Raw genomic sequence first — 23,614 nt, 5'->3', positions numbered from 1 at the left:
GAAAGTGGTCCAAATTAGTGTGGCAAATGAAGCTTGCCACCGGGTCCAAAGCATGGCAAGCACAGTGAGCCTGCGAGGGGACACGCTGCACTCGCCGTCGTGTTCTTGCCTGTCGGGATTTCGGCGCCAGTCTTATAACCGCCGGGATCCTTTACTGAATCCCTTTTATCAGGTACATAACTATAAAATTATAGAATTGTTATAAATATGAATGTTATTTGTATTGCTAATGTGATAAAATACACTGTTACCCTGGATACTGGCACTGGTAATGCATACAGCTGCTGTGTTTGACTGAGATGCTAACCTGAATTAAAAGGCTAAATATACAAGTGAACTGTACCATGCTTCATGCCAATTAGTGTTGTGGTTAATATATGGCTTTGTACCTATTCCTTTGCAAAAAAAGTGCTAATCTAAGCTTAGTACTTTGTATGCGGCTCCAGTGCACGTAAATTTAGGAAAAAACATGAAAATCCAGGAATCACTACACATGGCAGAGTTGCACCATGAGTCTAATGCCACATAGCACAAAAAGAGAGTATGAGGACACATCTGCATTTGTGGGAAGATAATTGGGTGGGAGGTAGACCCTGGAGTTGATCTAAAGCTTAGCCATCTTTAAAAATTGTCTGCATGCTACCTACACTACGCTGATATCAACCAACCACTGCTCTCTTTACCACTTTGGTTACAGAAGCACTTTTGCTGAATCCCAAACATCACTCCTCACCATTCTAACACAGTAAGCACCTGCTAATCCTCCCCTAAGTGTGGGGCCACACATAGCGGCCAAGCAAGACCCGCTTGGCCGCAGCGAGACTGCACATGTGTGCGGCAGTCTCGCCACCACAGGATCTTACCGCAGCATGCTGTGGTCAAGCCGGATAACAGGACACATTTCAAATGTGTGTTCAACACAGTGCTGCACGACCGCACTTTGGGAGTCATTCTGAACTGATTGCACACTGCTGTTCATCACAGCGATCAGGTCAGAAGTGCGCATGCGCTGGTGCCGCAGTGCGCCGGTGCATGCCAGACAGCCGACGGCTGTCATAGCCCAGCGATCGCCTCTGGCTGATTGACAGGCAGAGACGGTCGCTGGGCGGCATGGCGGCATTTGGTCGCCATTTTGTGGGTGCGGTTCAGACAACGCAGTGTGGCCGGACCGTGCAGGGGCGGGTTGCAGCGGCTGCGTGACGTCACACGCAGCCGCTGTGACCATCACAACGACGAGTAACTCCCGGCCAGCACGCAGGAGCTGTTCTGGCTGGGAGCTACTCTTCAAGTACAAAAGCATCGCCACTGTGCGATGCTTTTGTACTTGTGCAGTGAGGCCGCGCCTGACATGCGGGCGGACTAGCCCTGTGCTGGTCGTCCCCCGCATGTCAGTGTGGATGATCGTAGCTGTGCTAAATTTAGCACAGCTACGATCAGGTCTGAATCGCCGCCTTTGTTCCATTGAAATCCTGTGCTTCACTGGCCGGATCCCGCAGAACAGGATCCGTGTGCACACAGAACCTCCCCCCCCTCTCGGGACCCGCTTGGCCGCTATATGTGGCACAGACATAACTCTGCCAATGATTGATGAAAGTTAACATTAACGTTTTTAAGAAATGGAACTGGAAACCCAAGTGAGGGCTTCCAGTTCCAGAGCTCATGTGTGAATCGGTAAACGAGGTTCACACTTTCCTAGGGGTATCCAGAATGGTTGGCAAGCGATGAGAGCATACTTGCATACTCTCCTGGAATAGACTCCCTGAAGAGCTGTCCAGCCTCCCATATACTGACCACTAATTAATTGGTTGGATCTTAATGACAGTTACATCATCATGGTTCTACTGCGCAGACCTAGGAATTGTGCCATCATGCCCCCTGCTTTTAGTCCCTGGCCCTCTCCACTAGGATCTCACAGAGGGGAGATTTTGATATCTGTGGTATTACAGCTAGGCCGGGTACACACTAGATTGATCTTGGACCAATGTGTAGTTTCCGGCCAAACTGGAACGACATATCAGCCGGATCATTCATGGTGTACCCGCAATTTACAGGCTCCCACGGTCATATGCATTATCTTTCAGTTAGCCGTGATAACGTGTATGATAGCATCTTACATTTTTCAGTTGCCCCTGCATTGTGCAAGTGTGTGCGCCCTTGGCGATGCAGGGTCCCATCACCCATCAGATCGGCTGGGTACACATCCTTCTAGCGTGTACCCAGTCTTACTGATATCAGGTTGGGTGGTATTCATGTGACCGGCGGTCAGGAGACCGATGGTCACATGACCTCCCCCAGTATCCCGCCCCCTCACTATCCCGACGGCCGGCATGCCAACCAACAGGGACTGTTTCCACTCGTGGGGTGTCCACAACACCCATAGAGTGGGAATAGAACCCGTGTCGACTACAGGTCGCCACCAAACCCGCAAGGGGCTTGCTGCAAGCGAAACGCCCCACCCCGCCGGGATCCTGGCGTCGGTATACTGCCGGAATCCTGGCGTCGGTATGTTGACTGCCGGTCTCCTGACCGTCGGTCAGCCATAACACACCCATCAGGTGATTGTCAGTTACTTTCTCTTGTGTCATGTGACATCCGTTTTGTCTCGTTCACTAAAAAAGGGTTAAAATTAACATTGTGCTGTCATAAGGTTTAGCCTCATCGCCAAAGAGCTGTAAATCCCTGTTGGTTAGTGGAACTGTGATTGAAGGCAGCAGTATACCTGGGACTAATGTCGGACTGAGACATGACGGGCCCTCTGGGGAATGCAGTAGTAGGGGCCAAGCTTACAGGATGTGGCCAGCCACCACAGTGGGACTTCCACAACTATTAGAGAGGACATAGATAACCTCAGGGGCGTTTTAAGAGAGGAGGGGCCTCTGTCGCAGGCCCCCTCCTCTCCGGCAGCAGTAGACTCTGACATAATGGCGTAAATAACTGTGCATGCGCAGGTCTCCGGAAACATAACGCCCGCACCTTGTTCCCGGGGACACCTCCAGTGCGCATGCGCAAATCACTCAGAAATGGCCGCGGCGAACATTTTCCGAGTGATCTCTGCCTGCACAGCAGGACCTCCGTCGCGGGACTCCGGAGGGGAAAGCATATTCTATGGGTGCGGTGTTAGCCCCCTGGATCCAGGGGCCCATGTGCACTGCTTTATTAGTGATATTGTAGACTTTGCCACCTACAACAAGAAAATTAACTTATATTGCCTCACTAATAATGTTCCAGATGACTGGTGGCAGTTTTGTGTAGTGTTTTGGGAGCAAAACTTACAGCTTAGTAAGGAGATCTAATGACACCCATGAAACCAGCAGATTAATTATGTAAAGACATAGTGGACAGAGGTTTTCCTTTCAAAAAAGATTTCAAAATAAAGATAAATCCATCACAGATTACATGGGGGAGCTAATGGAATTATCTGAGCACTGCCAATTTGGAGCTGGATTATGAAGATGGCGTTAGGCCTTGTAGCATATTGGCTACATACCGCAAGAGTTATGGAAGAGGGATCCATAGGATCCATCACTCACCACATACAAGGCCAGAAGACCGACATACGCAGTAGCATGGTGGCCCCGGCAAATTAAAGTAAAGTGATCACTAATGCAATCACTCTTCTTTTACACATTGCAGGGACAGGCTTTTATCATAGCCCCTGTCCCTGTATGTATGCCAGCGTTACTTAATTTTGTATTGCCGTGAATAGTGGCGATAAGACATTATAATTATCAGGTCAAATCCTGATATTTAATAAATGGGCCCCTTTGTGTGTGGTATACATAACAGCACTCAGCTATTGTCTGAACATGATGTGACCCCAAACAATGTTAATAAAAATGTATAAAATAGCAGCAAGTACAGTGACTGCTGCCAGGCGATATCACTCCGGCAATATGTTATTGGTAAATGGTTGAGTTAGGAGAAGGGGCATGTTAAGAGAGAAGGGGCCCGTGTGGAATCTCCATGTGGTCCTCTCCTCTCCAGCTGGCAGTACATTAGTAAGCACTAGTGTGATTCTAATGCATATGTGCAGGAGTCTGAGGAAATGGCGCAGCAGCCATTTTCCCGGTGATTATTCTACTGTGCATGCACAAAACAGCATTTTTCAGATGAACTCCGGAATCCCAGGGGCCTGTGTACACCGCACACCCTGCACCCAGGGCTGGTGCTAGGGTGTTCGGCGCCCCCTGCAAACGATAAATTTGCACCCTCTCATATTTTACAAAGGAACAGTGTGCGGCAAAAACGGGTGTGGTATCACAAGAAAGGGGCGTGGCCACACAATAGTACCCCCATTTCAAATTACGCCACACAGTAGCACAATCTTATTCACATTACCCTGCAGGTAGTAGTGCTGTTTATACACATAATGGGGGTCATTCTGACCTGATCGCACGCTGCCGTTCAGCGCAGCACAGCGATTAGGTCAGAAGTGCGCATATGTGCGCCAGCGCATGGCTAACAGCCGACGGCTGTCGTTGCCTAGCGATCACCTCTGCCTGATTGACAGGCAGAGGTGGTCGCTGGGCGGGAGGGGGCGGCACGCCGTTTTTTGGGTGTGGTCTGGCAAACACAGGCATGGCCGGACAGCGTGACGGTGGCGAGCAGCAGCGGCTGCGTGGCGTCACACTCAGCCGCTGCAACCCGGGCAGTGATGAGTAGCTCCTGGCCAGCATGCAAAAGCTGCGCTGGCCGGGAGCTACTCCTGAAGTGCAAAAGCATCACTGCTGTGCAATGCTTTTGTACTTCTGCGGGGAGGGGGGGGCTGACATGCGGGGCGGACTAGCCCTGTGCAGGGCTATGATCAGGTCTGAATTAGGCCCAATGTCCCCAGTAGTGGCACCGGTTATACACATAATAGCCCCTGTGGTAGCGCCGGTTATACACATAATAGCCCCTGTGGTGGCGCCGTTTATACACATAATAGCCCCTGTGGTAGTGCCGGTTATACACATAATAGCCCCTGTGGTAGCACCAGTTATACACATAATAGCCCCAGTAGTAGCACCAGTTATACACATAATAGCCCCTGTAGTAGCGCCAGTTATCTATAATGCCCACAGAAGGGACATTTATACAAATTATTCTCCCCATCCCACCAGTGGTGCAAGTAGGAAAAATGTCTTAGTGGTACTGTGTGCGCGTGCCAAAACGTGGGTGTGGCTAAATGCCACATGGGGCATTGCCAAAGAAAATGGGTACGTGATACACATATGGGGGGCCAGATACACATATGACCCCAATAGTGCCATATACACATATGCCCCCACCGTGCCAGATACAGTATGCTCCTACAGTGCCTGATATGCCCCCACAGTGCCAGATACATAAATGCCCCACAGTGCCAGATACACAAATGCCCCCACAGTGCCATATATGCCCACACAGTGCCAGATACACCCCCACTGTGCCAGATACACATATGCCTCCAGTGCCAGATATGCTCCACAGTGCCAGATACACTGTGCCCCGCAGTGCCGGATACACTGTGCCCCGCAGTGCCGGATACACTGTGCCCCACAGTGCCAGATACACTGTGCCCCACAGTGCCAGATACACTGTGCCCCACAGTGCCAGATACACTGCCTTCCACATACACATAGATACACACACACACACACACACACACACACACACTTTCTCACTCACGCTCCTTCAACATACCATCTGGCTTGCTGGAATTGTAGCAGTTTCTGTCCTCTTCAGCCTGGTCCAGTGTAGCTCCGCCCCTAGGCGCCATTTAGCTCCGCCACCTTTTCGGCTAGGGTCCAGGACACTGACGGACACTGCAGGGGAGTAGGGAGAAGCTTCAAGCTGCCGGCGCCGCTGCCTGTCAAACGGTGTGACAGGCACAGCAGTCGGCATCTGCAGCAGGGGGCCCAGGCACAGCAGCTGGGATGCATAGAAGGCGCCTCCCTGCTTTGCATCCCTTTGTTGAGCGGGTAGCGTCAGGCCTGCCTGCACCCATTATAGATACGCCTCTGGATAGGAGGTTTTCTTGAGAAACGTATAAAATTTCAGCTGATATGGTGTGGCTCTCTATTGCCATTTTAGAGCTTTTTCAGAATAAGTTGGCTCAATTTTAAAACACATTAATATGTGACCATAGAGTTAGGTTCACTCTGCTAGCAGAATTGCCTTTGTGTGGATTTTTATATATTTACGAATGTATGTACAGTAATTAAGGTTTCTGCATATTATATTCAAATAAAATAGCAGCTTTTTAACTGGTTCATAGCATTGTGCTGAGGGAATAGAAAACCTGCCCCATAGCCACATAGTGCAGACCCCAAACAAGAAATTGTACTCTACCATTCTAATAAGGTACTGTATGCTAATATTGTGCCTTGTTATTTATTGCAGCATTTTTTCTTCCTGGTTAAAGATTATGGGAGTTGGCTGGACATTGGAACAAGGTACAGTGTAAAAAGAATTTTATGTGAATACAGAGATTTATATCATAAACCATCAGAAACATTTAATTAATCTGATGTACTAAATGTGATTGGAAATAGATATTTTAATCTATAATCATAAATATTACAATATGCATTTTGTTGGAATCTGTATGTGATCCCGGCAGTCAGGAGACTGACGCTGGGAACCTGCCAGTCGGAATCCTGACAGCAAGCGCAGCGTGTCCCCTTGCGGGCTCGCTGCGCTCTCCATGCTTCGGGCTTGGTGGCAATCTTCGCTCGCTACAGGGTTATATTCCCCCTCTAGGGGTGATATGAAACACCACCCAAGGGGGAATGGGAGGGTTGTGTCAGGTTTGCGTGTGCCGGCATTTCACCGGTTGTCGGGATCCGGCGTCGGGATCCTGATTGCTGGGATCCCGACAGCCGGAATGGTGATTGCATCCCCTATGTAAACATACATTTTAGCAACAGGTGTGCCTTTATACGGGTGGTCTTCAGTATGCCGACTGACGGGATCCCGGCGCACAGTATACCGGCGCCGGGATCCCGACAGCTGGCATACCGACACTTATTCTCCCTCGTGGGGGTCCACGACCCCCCTGGAGGGAGAATAAAATAGTGTGGCGCGCGTAGCGCGCCACCGTGCCCGTAGCGTGGCGAGCGCAGCGAGCCCGCAAGGGGCTCATTTGCGCTCGCCACACTGTCGGTAAGCCGGCGGTCGGGCTCCCGGCGCCAGTATGCTGGTCGCCGGGAGCCCGACCGCCGGCATATCGTAGTGAACCCCTTTATACAATATGAGTGTTTTTCACATTTCAGCAATACGGTGGATATAAAAAGAATTCTCCCTTCTTGGTCTTTTTCACTTTTTGATGGATTTAATTGAAATGTATTCTCGCTATTCAACACATAGTACTTGCCATTTGACAACATTTATTTAGGAACACATACCAGACTTATGAAGCAAGTGTGCTATTGTTGACCCATCATGCACAGTTAATCTCTGTCATGGAAGCCATTGTACTCTTGTTGGCTGCTCCTACTACAGCTATTCTTGGACAGACACTACGTTTTGGAGGACGACTTATTCTAGGCAAATTCACAGCTGTCCATATTTTCTTGCTTTTTTTTTGCAATGGACATAAATGCTTTGGGGTATATATGTTATATATGTTTCCTGTAATTCTCAGTGACCTTGTCCCGGATCTGTTTGGAATATTATTTTGTCTTCACTTTGTAGTCTTTGTATGTTAGTCCACTTATACCCCTTTCACATCGCACAAATAGCCCGGTATCGACACGGCATATTGCCGTGTCGAAATGGGTCAGTGTGCGATGTGAAAGCACTTTCACCGAATTAGCGGGTCGCCTGACCCGGTAATTCAGCCCGGTATAAAAGAAAGGTTATACCCGGGTTGGATACCGGGTCAGGCGCAGTGTGAATGGGAGTCGCGTCGATGCGACACGGCTCCCATTCACAGCATAGGGAGAGGCGGCGCAGGAGATGAGCTTATCTCCCAGCGCCGCCTCCACCCCCGCCCCTGCTGCTGTTGCGCCCCCCCCCCCCCCCCCCGCTGCTATGGCAACCGACCCGGTACATTGCCGGGTTCGGAAAGCCACCATAGCAGAGTAAATGCCGGATCCCACCTGGTAAGGACACGTTTCTCTTACCGGGTGGGATCCGGCATTTGCGATCTGAAAGCGGTATAACTATCCACTATCTTGTAGAGACCGGTATATTTATACTGCAATCATATGACATAACTGCATACAGATGGACTCCAATAAGCTATATATGTGACTTGGGAAGAAAGTTGGTAACTTAAGAGGAAGTGTAGTATGGATATAGCAAGGGGCAGAATACTAATGCTATTTTCAGTTTTTTGTTCCTAGTTAAATGTGTCAAATGTTAAGAATATTTCTCTTACATCCTAGAGGATACTGGGGTCCATTTAGTACCATGTGGTATAGACGGGGCCACTAGGAGCCATGGGCACTTTAAGAATTTGATAATGTGGGCTGGCTCCTCCCTCTATGCCCCTCCTACCAGACTCAGTTTAGAAAATGTGCCTGGAGGAGCTGGTCACGCTGAAGGAAGCTCCTGAAGAGTTTTCTGCATTTATTTTATATGTTTGTTATTTTCAGGCAGGGCTGGTTGGCACCAGCCTGCCTGCTTCGTGGGACTTAGGGGGGAGAGGAACAGCCCAACCTCTTAAAGGGTTAATGGTCCCGTTCCCCGCTGACAGGACACTGAGCTCCTGATTGAACTATTCGCAAGCCCCACCATGGCAAGCGTACATTCCTGCAGCACGCCGAGTGGTGAGTACTGAGCCGGCGTCCCGGCTAGCGGGGTGCCGACCATTATGGCGGCATGAGGGTACGGAGATGCACGGCTTATAAACAGGAGCGGAATGCGTCTCTGGACACAGTACACAACTGCGTCCCAGTACACTGTACACAGTACCCATACTGGCACCACAGCCTTAAAACAGTTCTGCTCCATTTTAAGCACCAGATTCCTCAGCCAGTATAAAAAGAGAGGGAAGACCGCGTGCCATTGAAGGGGCGGGGTTTCACTATGAGAGGATCCAGCAGCTCACCAGCGCCATTTTCCCTCTGCAGTGGACACAGCCGCTGACAGGACAGGGATGCGCAGCTCCTCCAGTGTGATTCCAGATTACCTCAGCGGTACCAGGGCGTCATAGCAGGGGGGAGCGACTATTAGTGTACTAAGTCCCCTATCTTCACAGCTACTGCGGTTAAGTCTACGCATCTTCCTTCTGCAGCCCCCCAACCAACAAGACTTATTCAGCTTCTAAGTTACAGTCCTTTCGGACGGCAGAGTTCAAGGGCAAATCCAGAGGTGCTTCTACGTCCTCCAGCGGCGCAAGAGGTAAACCTTGCAAACCAGCAACAGCAGGTACTCCGGAACAGAGCTCATTTTCTGCTTCCTCAATGACTTCAGCATGTCGGTGGACCGCAATGCCTGGAAGGCTGTCAGGTGGGAGCATGCCTACAATTCTCCAGTCAAATCTGGTCAAATTCATGCCAGGATCCCTGGGTCATAACTCTTATTTCCCAGGGCTACAAACTGGAGTTCCAAGAGCTCCCACCTCACAGATTCTTCAAATCAGGCTTGCCAGTTTCACAAGAGGCAAGTATAACTTTACAACATGCCATCCAAAAACTGGTACAGACTCACGTCATTGTTCCAGTTCCACTTTTCACCTCATCAGCTAAACAAGGGATACTATTCCAACTTGTTTGTAGTACCGAAACCGTACGGTTCGGTAAGACCAATTTTGAATCTCAAGTTGTTGAACCCGTACTTATGAGTGTTCAAATTCAAGATGGAGTTTCTGAGAATGGTGATCTCAGGTCTGGAGGAGGGGGAATTACTATACTCTGGATATCAAGGATGCGTACCTTCACATTCCGATCTGGTTGCATCATCAGGCTTATCTACGGTTTGCACTGCAGGACTGTCACTACCATTTCCAGGCCCTGTCATTTTGCCTCTCCACGGCACCGAGGGTGTTCACCAAGGTGATGGTAGAGATGATGTTTCTACTCCACAAACAGGGAGTGAACATAATTACGTACCTGGACGATCTCCTGATAAAAGCACCATCCAGGGAGAGGTTTCTGGACGGCATTGCTCTCTCAACCAAACTTCTCCAGGATGATGGGTGAATTCTGAACCTTCCGAAATCTCACCTAGAGCCAAAACAGAGGCTCCCGTTCTTGGGAATGATACTGGATGCGGAGTCGTAGAAGGTGTTCCTTCTGTTGGAAAAGGCATTAGTAATCCAGTCGATGGTTCGGGATGTCCTGAAGCCAACCTGGATATCGGTGCGTCTATGCATTCGCCTTGTGGGGAAAATGGTGGCCTCTTACGAGTCTCTTCAATACAAAAGGTTTCACGCAAGACCCTTCCAGCTCGATCTATTAGACAAATGGTCCGGATTGCATCTTCACATACACCAGAGGATCTGTCTGTCGCCAAAAGCCAGAATCTCCCTTCTGTGGTGGCTACAGACTTCTCACCTCATCGAGGGTCGGAGGTTCGGAATTCATAACTTGATTCTGCTAATCACAGACGCAAGCCTCAGATGGTCCAGTCAAGAAGTCATCCTTCTAATCAACATTCTGGAACTCAGGGCCATATACAACACCCTTCTGCAGGCCTCACATCTTCTTCAAGATTGGGTCATTCAGGTCAAGTCGGACAATGTGACGGCAGTAACGCACATAAACCGACAGGGCGGAATGAAAAGCAGAGAGCCAATGTCAGAGGTGTCAAGAATTCTCCTCTGGGCAGAGGAAAACGCTGTGGTGTTGTCAGCGGTCTTCATTCCGGGAGTCGACAACTGGGAAGCAGACATGACTTGTACCGGGGGAGTGGGGCTTTCAGCCGGAAGTGTTCAGGTGCTTGACAAGTCGATGGGGATATCCACAGATCGACATGATCGCCTCTTGTCTCAACAAGAAGCTCAAGAGGTATTGTTCCAGGTCGAGAGACCCACAGGCGGTGGCGGTAGACGCCCTGACGACTCCATGGGTTTATCAGATGGTGTACGTGTTTCCTCCACTTCCTCTGATCCCAAGAATTCTAAAGAGAATGAAAAGGGAAAAGGTTCAAGCAATTCTAATTGCTCCGGACTGGCCAAGAAGGACCTTGTACGCGGACCTTCTGGAGATGCTCCTTGAAGATCTGTGGCCTGTACCTCTTTATGAGGATCTTCTGCAACAGGGCCCGTTCGTCTATCAGGACTTACCGCGGCTACATTTGATGGCATAGAAGTTGAACGGCTGATACTAGCCAGGAGAGGGATCCCTAACAAGGTTATTCCGACTATGATCCAAGCCAGGAAGGGGGTAACGTCTAAGCAGTACCATCGTATATGGAAGAAAGAACCGGCAAATCGTTTAAATTATTAAACAATTAAGGAGCGCATAAAATTCATAATTTTTATAATTTTCTAATAAAAATTATGAATTTTATGCGCTCCTTAATTGTTTAATAATTTAAACGATTTGCCAGTTCTATCTTACTATATGGTGTCCAGATTGACTTTAGGAGCAGCAGATTTATTAATATAGGTGCTTTTTTAAGAGTATATACAGGCATATATATATATATATATATATATATATATATATATATTATATAAATTGAATTCATTCTGCGCTCAATATTAGGAAAAGGAATATTATCCTATAGTGTTTTAATTCATTTTAGTATTTGGAAGAAATACGTCTCTTGGTGTGAGGGCAGAAAATTTTCTGCAGTGTAATTCCATCTAGGACGGTTCCTGATTTTTCTACAAGCAGGAGTGGATGTGGGTCTACGTCTGGGCTCCATAAAAGTCCAGATTTCGGCCTTGTCCATTTTCTTTCAGAAACAATTGGCTTCTCTCCCTGAGGTCCAGACGTTTTTGAAAGGTGTTCTGCACATCCAACCTCCCTTTGTGCCTCCCACGGCACCTTGGTATCTCGATGTGGTGCTGCAGTTCCTCCAGTCGGACTGGTTTGAGCCATTACAGTAGGTGGACGTAAAATATCTTACGTGTAAGACCGTCACACTGTTGGCCTTGGCTTCAGCAAGACGTGTGTCGGAGCTGGGGGCTTTGTCTCACAAATGTCCCTATTTAATTTTCCATGAGGACAGAGCTGAACTCAGAACTCATCAGCAATTTCTTCCTAAGGTGGTGTCTGCATTTCACATCAACCAACCTATTGTGGTCACGGTTGTCACCGACACCTCTGCTACTTCAAAGTCTTTGGATGTTCTGAGGGCTTTGAAGGTGTATGTGAAATGAACAGCTTGTCACAGAAAGACGGACTTGCTGTTTGTTCTTTATGATCCCAATAAGATTGGGTGTTCTGCTTCAAAGCAGACTATTGCATGCTGGATCAGACTTACTATCCAGCATGCTTATTCCACGGTAAGTTTGCCATGTCCAAAATCTGTACAGGTCCACTCTACTAGGTCGGTAGGTTCTTCATGGGCGGCTGCCCGGGGTGTCTCGGCTTTACAGCTCTGCCGAGCAGCTACTTGGTCAGGTTCGAACACCTTTGCTAAGTTCTACAAGTTCAATACTTTGGCCTCAGAGGACCTTCAGTTTGGTCAATCAGTTCTGCAGGAACCTCAGCACTCTCCCACCCGGTTTGGGAGCTTTGGTACATCCCCATGGTACTAAATTGACCACAGTATCCTCTAGGACGTAAGAGAAAATAGGATCTTAATTACCTACCGGTAAATCCTTTTCTTCTAGTCCGTAGAGGATAATGGGCGCCCGCCCATTGCTTCGTTCGTCCTGCACGGTTACTTGGTTAAGTAACGTTGGTTCAGCCGTTGCTGTTCCTGTTTCAAGTTTGGTTAGCTTGGCTTTCCTCTTGTTGTGTGTGCTGGTTTGGAATCTCACCACTATCCTTATCTATCCTTCTCTCGAAGTATGTCCGTCTCCTTGGGCACAGTTTCCTAGACTGAGTCTGGTAGGAGGGGCATAGAGGGAGGCGCCTATAGCTCCTAGTGTACCCGCCTATACCCCATGGTACTAAATAGACCCCAGTATCCTCTACGGACTACGAGAAAAGGATTTACCTATAGGTAATTAAAATCCTATTTTTTTTTAGAGCACAATTTTGAGTATTTTGTGTTGCTTAGGCAGAATCATTGTAATAAAAACCCTTCATGGTTTCCTGTCATAACACAGTAAAATGTGAAAAATCCCAGTGGTGAGAAATTTCTTCCAGTTCCACTGTATATGCAGTCATGTTGGATTCAGCCCATAAAACAAAAACAAAACAAAAAATATTCAGGATTTCACAGCATACAGTATTTCTGTGTATTTATTTTTTAAGTTGAATGGAATTTGTTCTTTATGTTACTAACTGAAGTTGTACAAAATTCTGTTTTTGGTGTTTGAGCATTGCCAGGTAACAAATAGTTAATATGAACTGCACCATCATCCCTATGTGACAGCTTAGTATATAAAACCTGGTTTGTGAGGACATGCATTTGGCAGGCTTCAGTTGCTTGCTATTACCATTTTATCCCCTTTCCGACACTAATGTAGGGAAGTATTAATGACTGTGTAATAATGGCTATCACTATCACTTACACAAAGCCTTTAAATGCATCCTAATAGTATCCTGTCTTCTTACAGGCCTGTGGTTCATTAACTTTCCCATGTCTCTCAGTTAATAACTGGGGAAACTGGGTCAAGCAGGTGGTTGGGTATAAGTAACTTTTCATGTATAATAAAGTGTAAATACACTACTATCACCTACTGTATCACAGCAAACATTTCTGCTCATTAGTTCCATGCATCTAATAATGTATGTGAGCGTTGTAGTAGTTGGACATAAATATCTAATAGACATTGTTATATACTGTACAGCATATATGTAAATAAATATATAAAGGGCAGAACAGTCCAGCACCCCACTCCAACTATAAGCTAGCTTCTTTTGGTGCCCTTCCAACCAAAGGTAATATATATAGCAAAACAGGTTGGCCAACCTGTTTTGCATTATAATATATATATATATATATATATATATATATATATATATATAGGTAGTGAAGAAAACAAGCGTTAATGAGTGTAGTGACAATTACAAAGGGAATACTCAGGTGGGTTAAAAAATTAGTATGGCCTTGGACACTTATCTGGTGGACAAGGACTTCCAGCCGATGTTCATCATTTTAGGATTAACATGTAAAAAGAAGAAACAGCAAACATAGTGTGTATCGTTCATAGATAAAAGTAATGCCTTTTTGCAATATAGGGCACGGATTTAGGGAACTGGCTTATTCCCAATAAAATATAATCTGTAGCTTCACAACATAAAATACAGATTTAATGAACAATTAAATACAAAAACGGCTAGACAACACACGTACAAGATTTAAAATTATAAGAGCTTATCTGTCCATTATGAGGATAGGGGAGTCAGCAACAAACTGTGTGGACTTCTTCAAGGGGATCCCCTTGAAGAAGTCCACACCTTGAAGGACGAAACGCGTTGGGACTGTTTGCTGCTGAAACTCCCCTTGATGGACAGATAAGCGTTTGAACTTTTTTATCTTGTACGCATAAACTTTGGCTATCTCATGTCCCTGGGACAGTTTGTTGCTGACTATATATATGACTATATATATATATTTCTCTAACGTCCTAGTGCACATCCAGGCTGAGGCGATTGCTGGTCGCAGTATAACACCAGTATGAGTGTATATACTTTTAAGGATATTTTCCAGCCTCCTATCTGCTGGCTCCTTAAGGGCGGCCGTTTCTGGAGACGGTAACGCCACTTGTTTTGATAAGCGTGTGAGCGCCTTATCCACCCTAGGGGGTGTTTCCCAACGAGCCCTAACCTCTGGTGGGAAGGGATATAGTGCCAATAATTTTTTAGAAATTAGCAGTTTTTTGTCGGGGGTAACCCACGCTTCATCACACACTTCATTCAATTCATCTGATTCAGGAAAAACTACGGGTAGTTTTTTCACACCCCACATAATACCCCTTTTTGTGGTACTTGCAGTATCAGAGATGTGCAAAACCTCCTTCATTGCCGTGATCATGTAACGTGTGGCCCTACTGGAAAATACGTTTGTTTCTTCACCGTCGACACTGGAGTCAGTGTCTGTGTCTGGGTCCGTGTCGACCCACTGAGGTAATGGGCATTTAATAGCCCCTGACGGTGTTTGAGACGCCTGGACAGGCACTAACTGAGCTGCCGGCTGTCTCATGTCGTCAACAGTTTTCTGTAACGTGCCGACACTGTCACGTAATTCCTTAATTACGGCCATCCATTCAGGTGTCGACTCCCTAGGGGGTGACATCACCATTATAGGCAATTGCTCCGCCTCCGCATCATTTTCCTCCTCATACATGTCGACACACACGTACCGACACCCAGCACACACACAGGGAATGCTCTGATAGAGGACAGGACCCACTTAGCCCCTTGGGGAGACAGAGGGAGAGTTTGCCAGCACACACCAGAGCGCTATATATGTATAGGGACAACCTTACAATAAGTGTCTATCCCTTATAGCTGCTTATATCTGTTATTTTGCCAAATAAGTGCCCCCCTCTCTTTTTTACCCTGTTTCTGTAGTTGCAGGATGCAGGGGAGATTCTGGGAGCCTTCCTACCAGCGGAGCTGTGTGGGAAAAATGGCGCTGTGTGCTGAGGAGATAGGCCCCGCCCCCTTCACGGCGGGCTCTTCTCCCGCTTTTTTCTGGAAAACTGGCAGGGGTTAAATACATCCATATAGCCCAGGAGCTATATGTGATGTATTTTTTGCCAAATAAGGTAAATTCATTGCTTCCCAGGGCGCCCCCCCCCCAGCGCCCTGCACCCTCAGTGACCGAAGTGTGAAGTGTGCTGAGAGCAATGGCGCACAGCTGCAGTGCTGTGCGCTACCTTATGAAGACAGGAAAGTCTTCTGCCGCCGATTTATGGACCTCTTCTTGCTTCAGCATCTGTAAGGGGGCCGGCGGCGCGGCTCCGGGACCCATCCATGGCTGGGCCTGTGATCGTCCCTCTGGAGCTAATGTCCAGTAGCCTAAGAAGCCCAATCCACTCTGCACGCAGGTGAGTTCGCTTCTTCTCCCCTTAGTCCCTCGATGCAGTGAGCCTGTTGCCAGCAGGTCTCACTGAAAATAAAAAACCTATTTAAACTTTTACTCTAAGCAGCTCAGGAGAGCCACCTAGATTGCACCCTTCTCGTCCGGGCACAGTATCCTAACTGAGGCTTGGAGGAGGGTCATAGGGGGAGGAGCCAGTGCACACCAGCTAGTCCTAAAGCTTTTACTTTGTGCCCAGTCTCCTGCGGAGCCGCTATTCCCCATGGTCCTTTCGGAGTCCCCAGCATCCACTACGGACTATGAGAAATAGAATTATCGGTAAGTAAATTCTTATTATATATATATATATATATACAATATAGACCTAATTCTGCGCTATAACAAGCTCTACCCCGGGAGTACAGAAATGAAAATGTGCACAAAATGGATTCCCAGGGGAGCTATCTGATAATGTCGTTAATTGGCTGTTTCCAATCGCCAAGTTATGTCCACAATTTGTAAAAAGACCATTTATTCATATGTTTGACACTGAACCACAGTTTGTGCACAATTGTTGTGCATTCTGCTTAAGAACAATACATCATATAATATAATATATAATATATATGATAACGATATATATTTTTTTGCAATGATTGTAGTAATTAAGGAGTAATATACATAGAAAATGCTCCACAGCAATAAGCTAAACACCAAGTGGGAATTTGTATTGGTGTTTGAACAAGTATAGATATTGTATATACATATGTGAAAGAAATATGGAAAATGAATGTAATAGATGGATATACATTGTTGTTCCTTTCCGTTGTAGGCTCAACCTAATTGCTGTCTAAAGTAGACTCCACATCAATGTTTTTTATCATTGCTGTTTTATACTGGTATGTACTTATGGATTGAGTTCCCTGTTAGTTAAGAACATCAGTCCAGTTTTTCTGATCAATTTATGTACCCCCCTCCTATACAGTCGCCACCAAATCCTGTAAAAAAATTATTAGAATTAATTATGCGACACACAATTGTAAATACTAGTTAAGATACCTTATTTATATGTTGGAATATCTTAGATACCAATATACTTTATATGTAGTCTGTAATGTTATCTATCTGAATTTTAGTTTGTTGAATATTTTGTGATACACCAACCCTCCTCTTTATGGTTCTGTTACCTGGTTACTTCATAAAGTAATATGGTTCTTTCAGATCTTGTAAATACTGAGACCATCATTGCCATACCATTGTATACCATATAAGGTTATTCAAATTTCTTTGGTATGTATACAATTCCTCCAATATTTTATGATCATTGAATGTGTTATGGCACTAAGAAACTTTTTCTTTATATTATCTATATATGTTTGTAAATTTTAGATGTTTAAGACCCCTGATGAAGTACATTGGCACGAAACGCGTTGGGTTACTCACGGCTGTGGGATCATCAAACATCCATTGATTTGCTTTGGGGATGTAATTGGATTAATAAATACCATATCAATTACACTACTCATGTTTAGAGTTTTATGTTTTTAATATTGATGTATTGTTCTTAAGCAGAATGCACAGCAATTGTACAAACTGTGGTTCAGTGTGAAACATATGAATAAACGGTCTTTTTACAAATTGTGGTCATAACTTGGTGATTGAAACAGCCAATTAACGACATTTTCAGATAGCTCCCCTGGGAATCCATTTTGTGTGTATGTGTATATATATATATATATATATATATATATATATATATATATATGTTCAATAGTCCTCACAGTGAGGCTCCAGCAGGGGCTATAGTGAAGCAGAACCAGCATGCCATTTAACAGCAATGTCAAGCTGCATTTATTTTCTTATATCCAGCCATGTACAAGCTGTGTATGGGCAAAGGAATGGCCAATACTTAACAACATGGAGACTCAGTAGAACCTGGGGAACAGATTCCTTCCCAGGGTTAACTCCCAACGCCCGTTTCGGGCATCGCCATTATGAGGGGAGAATCCTCTCAATAAAGTCACATATACAGCTTTATATAACATGCCTAATAGGCAACACATTGTGCTCACCTGTCATCCGGCGCCCGCAGTTTCCCGCCACCAGACAAACCATTGGTGTCTCCTGGCCGCCTGCAGCAGCGGGCGCATCATTGTGATGTCACCCAGAAGTGGTGCACACGACGCTAATCCCCGCGCTGCTTGGCAACCAGAGATGAGTCCCCAGCTACCAGCAGCAGCATAGTGACGTCCTGCGCTGTCACCAGGAAGTGACATTGGCGCAGTCGGCACCCGCGTTGCTAGGCAACTAGCAACCCCATCACACAATGTTGTGTCACACATAGTGTTGACGCAGAGGGTCACGTCCCACCGTTGCATAGCAACTGAGGATCGCTTCCCCACTGCCTATGTTACAAGAAACTATTAGAGCAATCGGATGACATAATGTTACACAACACCAACACACATAAATAATTTAAAAAAAAATCACTGTACGCCTCACAACAAAATGGATTACAAACTACTTTTATCCCGTACGGGTGTTCATAAATATATTATCATTTAAACCATCCATATAGTGGGCAACAGTGTTGTACATACACTATCTGAGTGCGTACTGACTTAAATTATTTCTCTATTTATAATATCCTACTTTGTTAAATTAGTCTGTGGTGCATACCACTATTTCGCACCTTCACTACACCACTCTAATAAACCACTCAGATAGTGTAGTAAAACACGAACCATAACAAATAAATCATACCACAGTAACGGGATGGAATCATAGCTCCACTAAAGGTAAGGAAACTCACTCGTTCTCGATTACAATGGTATATACTTATCACGTTAATCACATTAAACACATTATACTAGGACCGGGTTGACCAAGTCACTCATCAAAAATAGACTACTATAGATATGGTGACAACAATAATTCCTCATTAATTCCATCTGGGGCTAATGAGTTCAAGCGATAAATCCACCTGCTCTCTTGTCTCAGCGACAACTTTCCTCTATCTTCTTCTCAGTGGTGGGACATGATCGAGTGGTATACATTTAAAGTCCTTTATGGTATGTCCACTCAAAGGAAAATGTTTTGCTACAGGGGGGGTGCTTGGTTCTATTGATTGTATTGCTTTCTTGATTGAGGACCGGTGCATGGATATTTTCTCTTTCAGCATGCGTATCATCTTACTGACGGCTGTGATTGCATATGTGACAAATTTCATCTCACAGGTCATTCTATGCCGTAATGGGTATACAGTACATCACCAGTAATTGTATGAAAAAAGTTCTTCCCCATCAGCATAAAACAACAGTTGGCACATCTGCCACATTTGTATGCTCCTACTTGTACATTTAGCCAACCCACATTAGTTGCTACTCTCGGACTGATGTCAGAGTATGATACTCGTTCTTTAAGATTTTTGCTCCGCTTGTAGCTGAATAATGGAGTCCTCCCACACACTCCGCTCAATGTGGGATCAGTTCGCAAAATGTGCCAGTGCTTCAATATGGATTTTTTAACCATCCCAGACGTGATGGCATATGTATTGGCAAAGACCAGTCGTTTTTTCTCATCTTCCCTCTTGTGGGGTACAAAGGTATCTTCCCATTTCAATTTGCGGCATCTCGACATTGCACGACTTTCCTCTTGCTGAACGTATCCTCGATCAGTTAAATTCTGCCCCATTTTAGCTAGATCCTCAGGTAATTTGGCGACATCATACGTGATGCGTACCACTCTCATTAATTGGGAGTATGGTAACCCCTTTTTGAGAGGTTGTGGATGGAAGCTGGACGCTAAAAGAAGTGTGTTTTTGTCCATTGTTTTTCTAAACTCAACTGTGGTGAATTTATAATTGTCCAAACCTATAGGACCATCAAGGTATTCAATATGGACCCATGTCCAGCATTTACCTTATCAACAAAATCATTAAGTCAATTTTCACCACCAGTCCACAACATAAACAGGTCATCTATGAATCTAACATAAATATTAATGTATTTCGAAAAAACAATCCTGCATAATCCTTGACTGTTCAAAATCATACATAAAAAGATTAGCGTATGATCGGGCCATGTTTGACCCCATTGCTTTCCCATTTAATTGCAAAAAATGAATTGTTTAACAAAAAATTATTTTTATGTAAAATGATCTCAATCAACAAACTAAACAAATCAACTGGGGGACCCGTATATTGTGGACTGGTGGTGATTACCTTCCTGACTGCCTCAACACCTTCGCAATGTTTGATGATTGTATACAAACTGGTGACATCAAGGGTCACCAGTAAGCATCCCACTGGTGGTGGTCCACACCTGTTTAATTTGGTAATAAAGTCTGACGTATCCTTTATGAAATAAGGAGTACTTTGTACTACCGGCTGAAGGTAATAATCTACAAATTGGGACAACAGTTGTCCCAGAGACCCAATTGAAGAATTAATAGGTCTACCCGGAGAATCCACTAAACTCTTGTGGGGAGGCTATACAAGAGTGGGATCCTCGGGTAGTCCTGAGTCAAGAACTTTACAGTGTGGTCATTGATCCAACCATTGTTGAAGCCCAAATTTATAACAGCATCAATTTTCCTCTTAAATTTATCCGTGGGGTCAAAAGTAAGTTTCTTATAGCAGGTGTCATCTGACAACTGCCTCATAATTTCCCTTACATAGTCAGATCTATTTAAGATCACTATCCCCCCTTCCTTTGACTATCTCAGTTTTATCATGTAAAGATTTAACTGCCGCAATTTCATTCCTATTTAGATTAGGGTGATTGATTCTAGCTTTACGAAGCAGTGGTAGAGTATCCAACCTTACTAAGCCCATGAAAGTTTCAATTGAGGCATTGGACGAGGAAGGGTCAAATGTACTCGGGACTCTAAATGGGGTTTTTACCTGATTTTGTATGGTGTTTGTTATGTTCTATGTACTCGGAACCCGGGAGACAGGGTGGCAAAAGATGAACTACGAGTGCAGAAACATGATGCTGCAGTTCGAGTTGAGAATTGCAGCAACCCCTAATGAAAAACCTTAACTCCGTTGTCTCTCCCTAGTGGTCGGTCAACGCCTGCGAGACTATGGTTTCTTGGGTCCATGGCAGCCGCGTTTGAACGGGTGGATTAGGTCTGCCCGAACTCCGATGCCTCCCGGTCTTAGTTGGTGACAAGGCGTTAACCGAGACAGAGAGAGAACAAGGGGAAACTAACTAAGACAGACACAAAAGAGATAGGGAAAACCACTGAAAAACAATAAACCAATTTATGTGCGGCGCGGCCGCCAAGAAAAAACTTAACCAAAATACGCTGCCCAAATACCGAATACGAATCCGACGTAGTTCGGTAAAGACAACAGTGGCGGAACCTCCGCAGAACACAAAAAAGCAAAAGATAAGAATAATACGGCCAAAGCCGTAAGGTGCGGCAGAGCTGCTACTCACGACACCGGAAAAGGTGCACGTAGAAGGAACAGGACCACAAGGCTGAAGATTCAGGATCTCTGGGCTTGGAAGAATGGATCAGATTCCCAGGACCAGGCTCCGGACACCAGGACACAGGATGCAGGAACGAACTGGCTGCACAGGAACACTCCAGAGGCAGGACACAGCTCCACAGGAAACTATCACCGGCGGGGCTGCCCAGCCCCTGAATCTTAATTGAGGCAGCTGTCCCTGGGCGCACGGCGCACAGCGTCCCGGCTGCTTAGCAACCGCCGGGACCGCTGTGCAGAGCGGCCGCCTGGCGTCCCTAGTTACCATGCAACCAGCCAGGGACGGGGAGCCAAAGGCGGAAGTGACGCACCGGCCCCACTGTCTAACAACGGCCGGGAGCCAGCGCGTCCCGCTACACCACCACCGCTAACAGTTTGAGGATATATTCGCTTTCTTATTAAAAAAATCTTTTAAGTGTAACTGCCTGTGAAATTTATATAATTCGATTTCAAAATCGAATGGTTTTTGATGATGTGTTTTTACAAAAGACAAACCTTTAGTGATCACACTTTTCTCAGATTCAGTTATCTTATATATTGAAAGATTGTATATCACTATTTCCGCCCCCCCCCCCCCCCCCCCATGGTCCCGTTTTGATTTTTTATGCCTGATTCCCCCCCCCCCACACACTCCTGCTGTGCTTTCTGAATCTTTGTCTGATGTTGTTTTGCTGCGGGTATACACTTTTGCCCCTAAAACTTTTGTTTCTGCCTACCTTAGTGATCTGAATCACTCTGCGAGGTTTTGTCTCAATGTCAGTGAACTGTCTTAAGGGTCGTTTACGAGAACCTTGTCCAGTTCTTCACTGTCTCCTATTGGTTTGACCAAACAACCACAGATATACCTTCAAATCTCTATAATTCTCCTTTACCTTTCTGTATTTCACCTGTTAAAGGATAGTAATTCAGACTTAAATGAGGCCAAATTGTCATCAAGTTAAGATAACCAGACACTACTGTTGTCCGCTTTCATGATGTCTAATCCCATTATTTCACAACTTTTGATTTCCTTTTCCAAATTTTTTATATCATTATTCACTTGTTGAATCACCAGTAGCATTAAATCAAAACTGCACTGGTTCAATTTTAAGCACCATTGTTTACAAAATTCTTTGCAGTTGCGTCCCAGCGTTGGCTGGTTCTTAATTCTAAATCCTCTTGGAATGAGGTTGTGCTTGTGATACTGAGACAATGTGAGCCCATGTAATTCAAGCTCGATCTGTCTTTTTCGTAATCTCAACAGATCATCATGGATCTCACCAGGGCTATCTTTGTCAAACGCCAACTGCTCAGTATTTGTAAACAATATTTCCAATATACCCTTCTCCAAGAACCTCTTAGTACCGGATATATCACCAGCATTAAATTCCATCATGTAAGCACAATGTATAAACAATCACGAAATCACAATTAACATAACAAAAAATCACAAACAATATAGACTAAAACCGTGGGGCAGTTTGAATCCAGTTTCCAGGATATTTATCTATATGTGGAAGAAACCGCACAATGCCAATTCCATCTCTTGTATTTCCGGGTGCACAGTTGAGAAAAATTGGATATTCAATAGTCCTAACCATGAGGCTCCAGCAGGGGCTATAGTGAAGCAGAACCAGCATGCCATTTAACAGCAATATCAAGCTGCATTTATTTTCTTATATCCAGTCATGTACAAGCAGTATATGAGCATAGAAATGACCAATACTTAACAACATGGAGACTCAGTGGAACCTGGGGAACAATTTCCTTCCCAGGGTTAACTCCCAATGGCCGTTTCGGGCATCGCCATTATCAGGGGAGAATCCTCTCAATAATGTCACATATACAGCTTTATTTAACATGCCTAATAGGCAACACATTGTGCTCACCTGTCACCCGACGCCCGCAGTTTCCCGCCACCAGACAAACCACTGGTGTCTCCTGGCGACCAGCAGCAGCGGGACGCATCATTGTGACGTCACCCGGAATTGGTGCACAATTCTAATTCCCGCGCTGCTTGGCAACCAGAGATGAATCCCCAGCCACCAGCATCAGCGTAGTGACGTCCTGCACCGTCATCCAGAAGGTGACAGGTGAGCACAATGTGTTCATATACTTAATATAGTCAAAACTCTGGTGTTT

General features: G+C 45.6%; 1 protein-coding gene across 4 annotated transcripts in view; it reads left to right on the top strand.

Annotated features, from left to right (window-relative positions):
• Positions 1 to 23,614, top strand: part of PIGN (phosphatidylinositol glycan anchor biosynthesis class N) — a 666,839-nt gene that overhangs the window by 599,864 nt on the left and 43,361 nt on the right. For 3 of the 4 annotated variants that reach the window (XM_063922983.1, XM_063922979.1, XM_063922981.1), the window contains one exon: positions 6,364 to 6,416. The exons of the other annotated variant lie outside the window; for it this stretch is intronic. In XM_063922983.1, the coding sequence (XP_063779053.1) occupies positions 6,364 to 6,416 (53 nt within the window). The remainder of the gene's footprint in view (positions 1 to 6,363; positions 6,417 to 23,614) is intronic. 4 annotated transcript variants of the gene reach the window in all.

This window comes from Pseudophryne corroboree, chromosome 5 (genome assembly GCF_028390025.1).
Source record: "Pseudophryne corroboree isolate aPseCor3 chromosome 5, aPseCor3.hap2, whole genome shotgun sequence".
Lineage (NCBI taxonomy): Eukaryota > Metazoa > Chordata > Amphibia > Anura > Myobatrachidae > Pseudophryne > Pseudophryne corroboree.
This window is presented reverse-complemented; position numbering and strand designations above follow the sequence as displayed.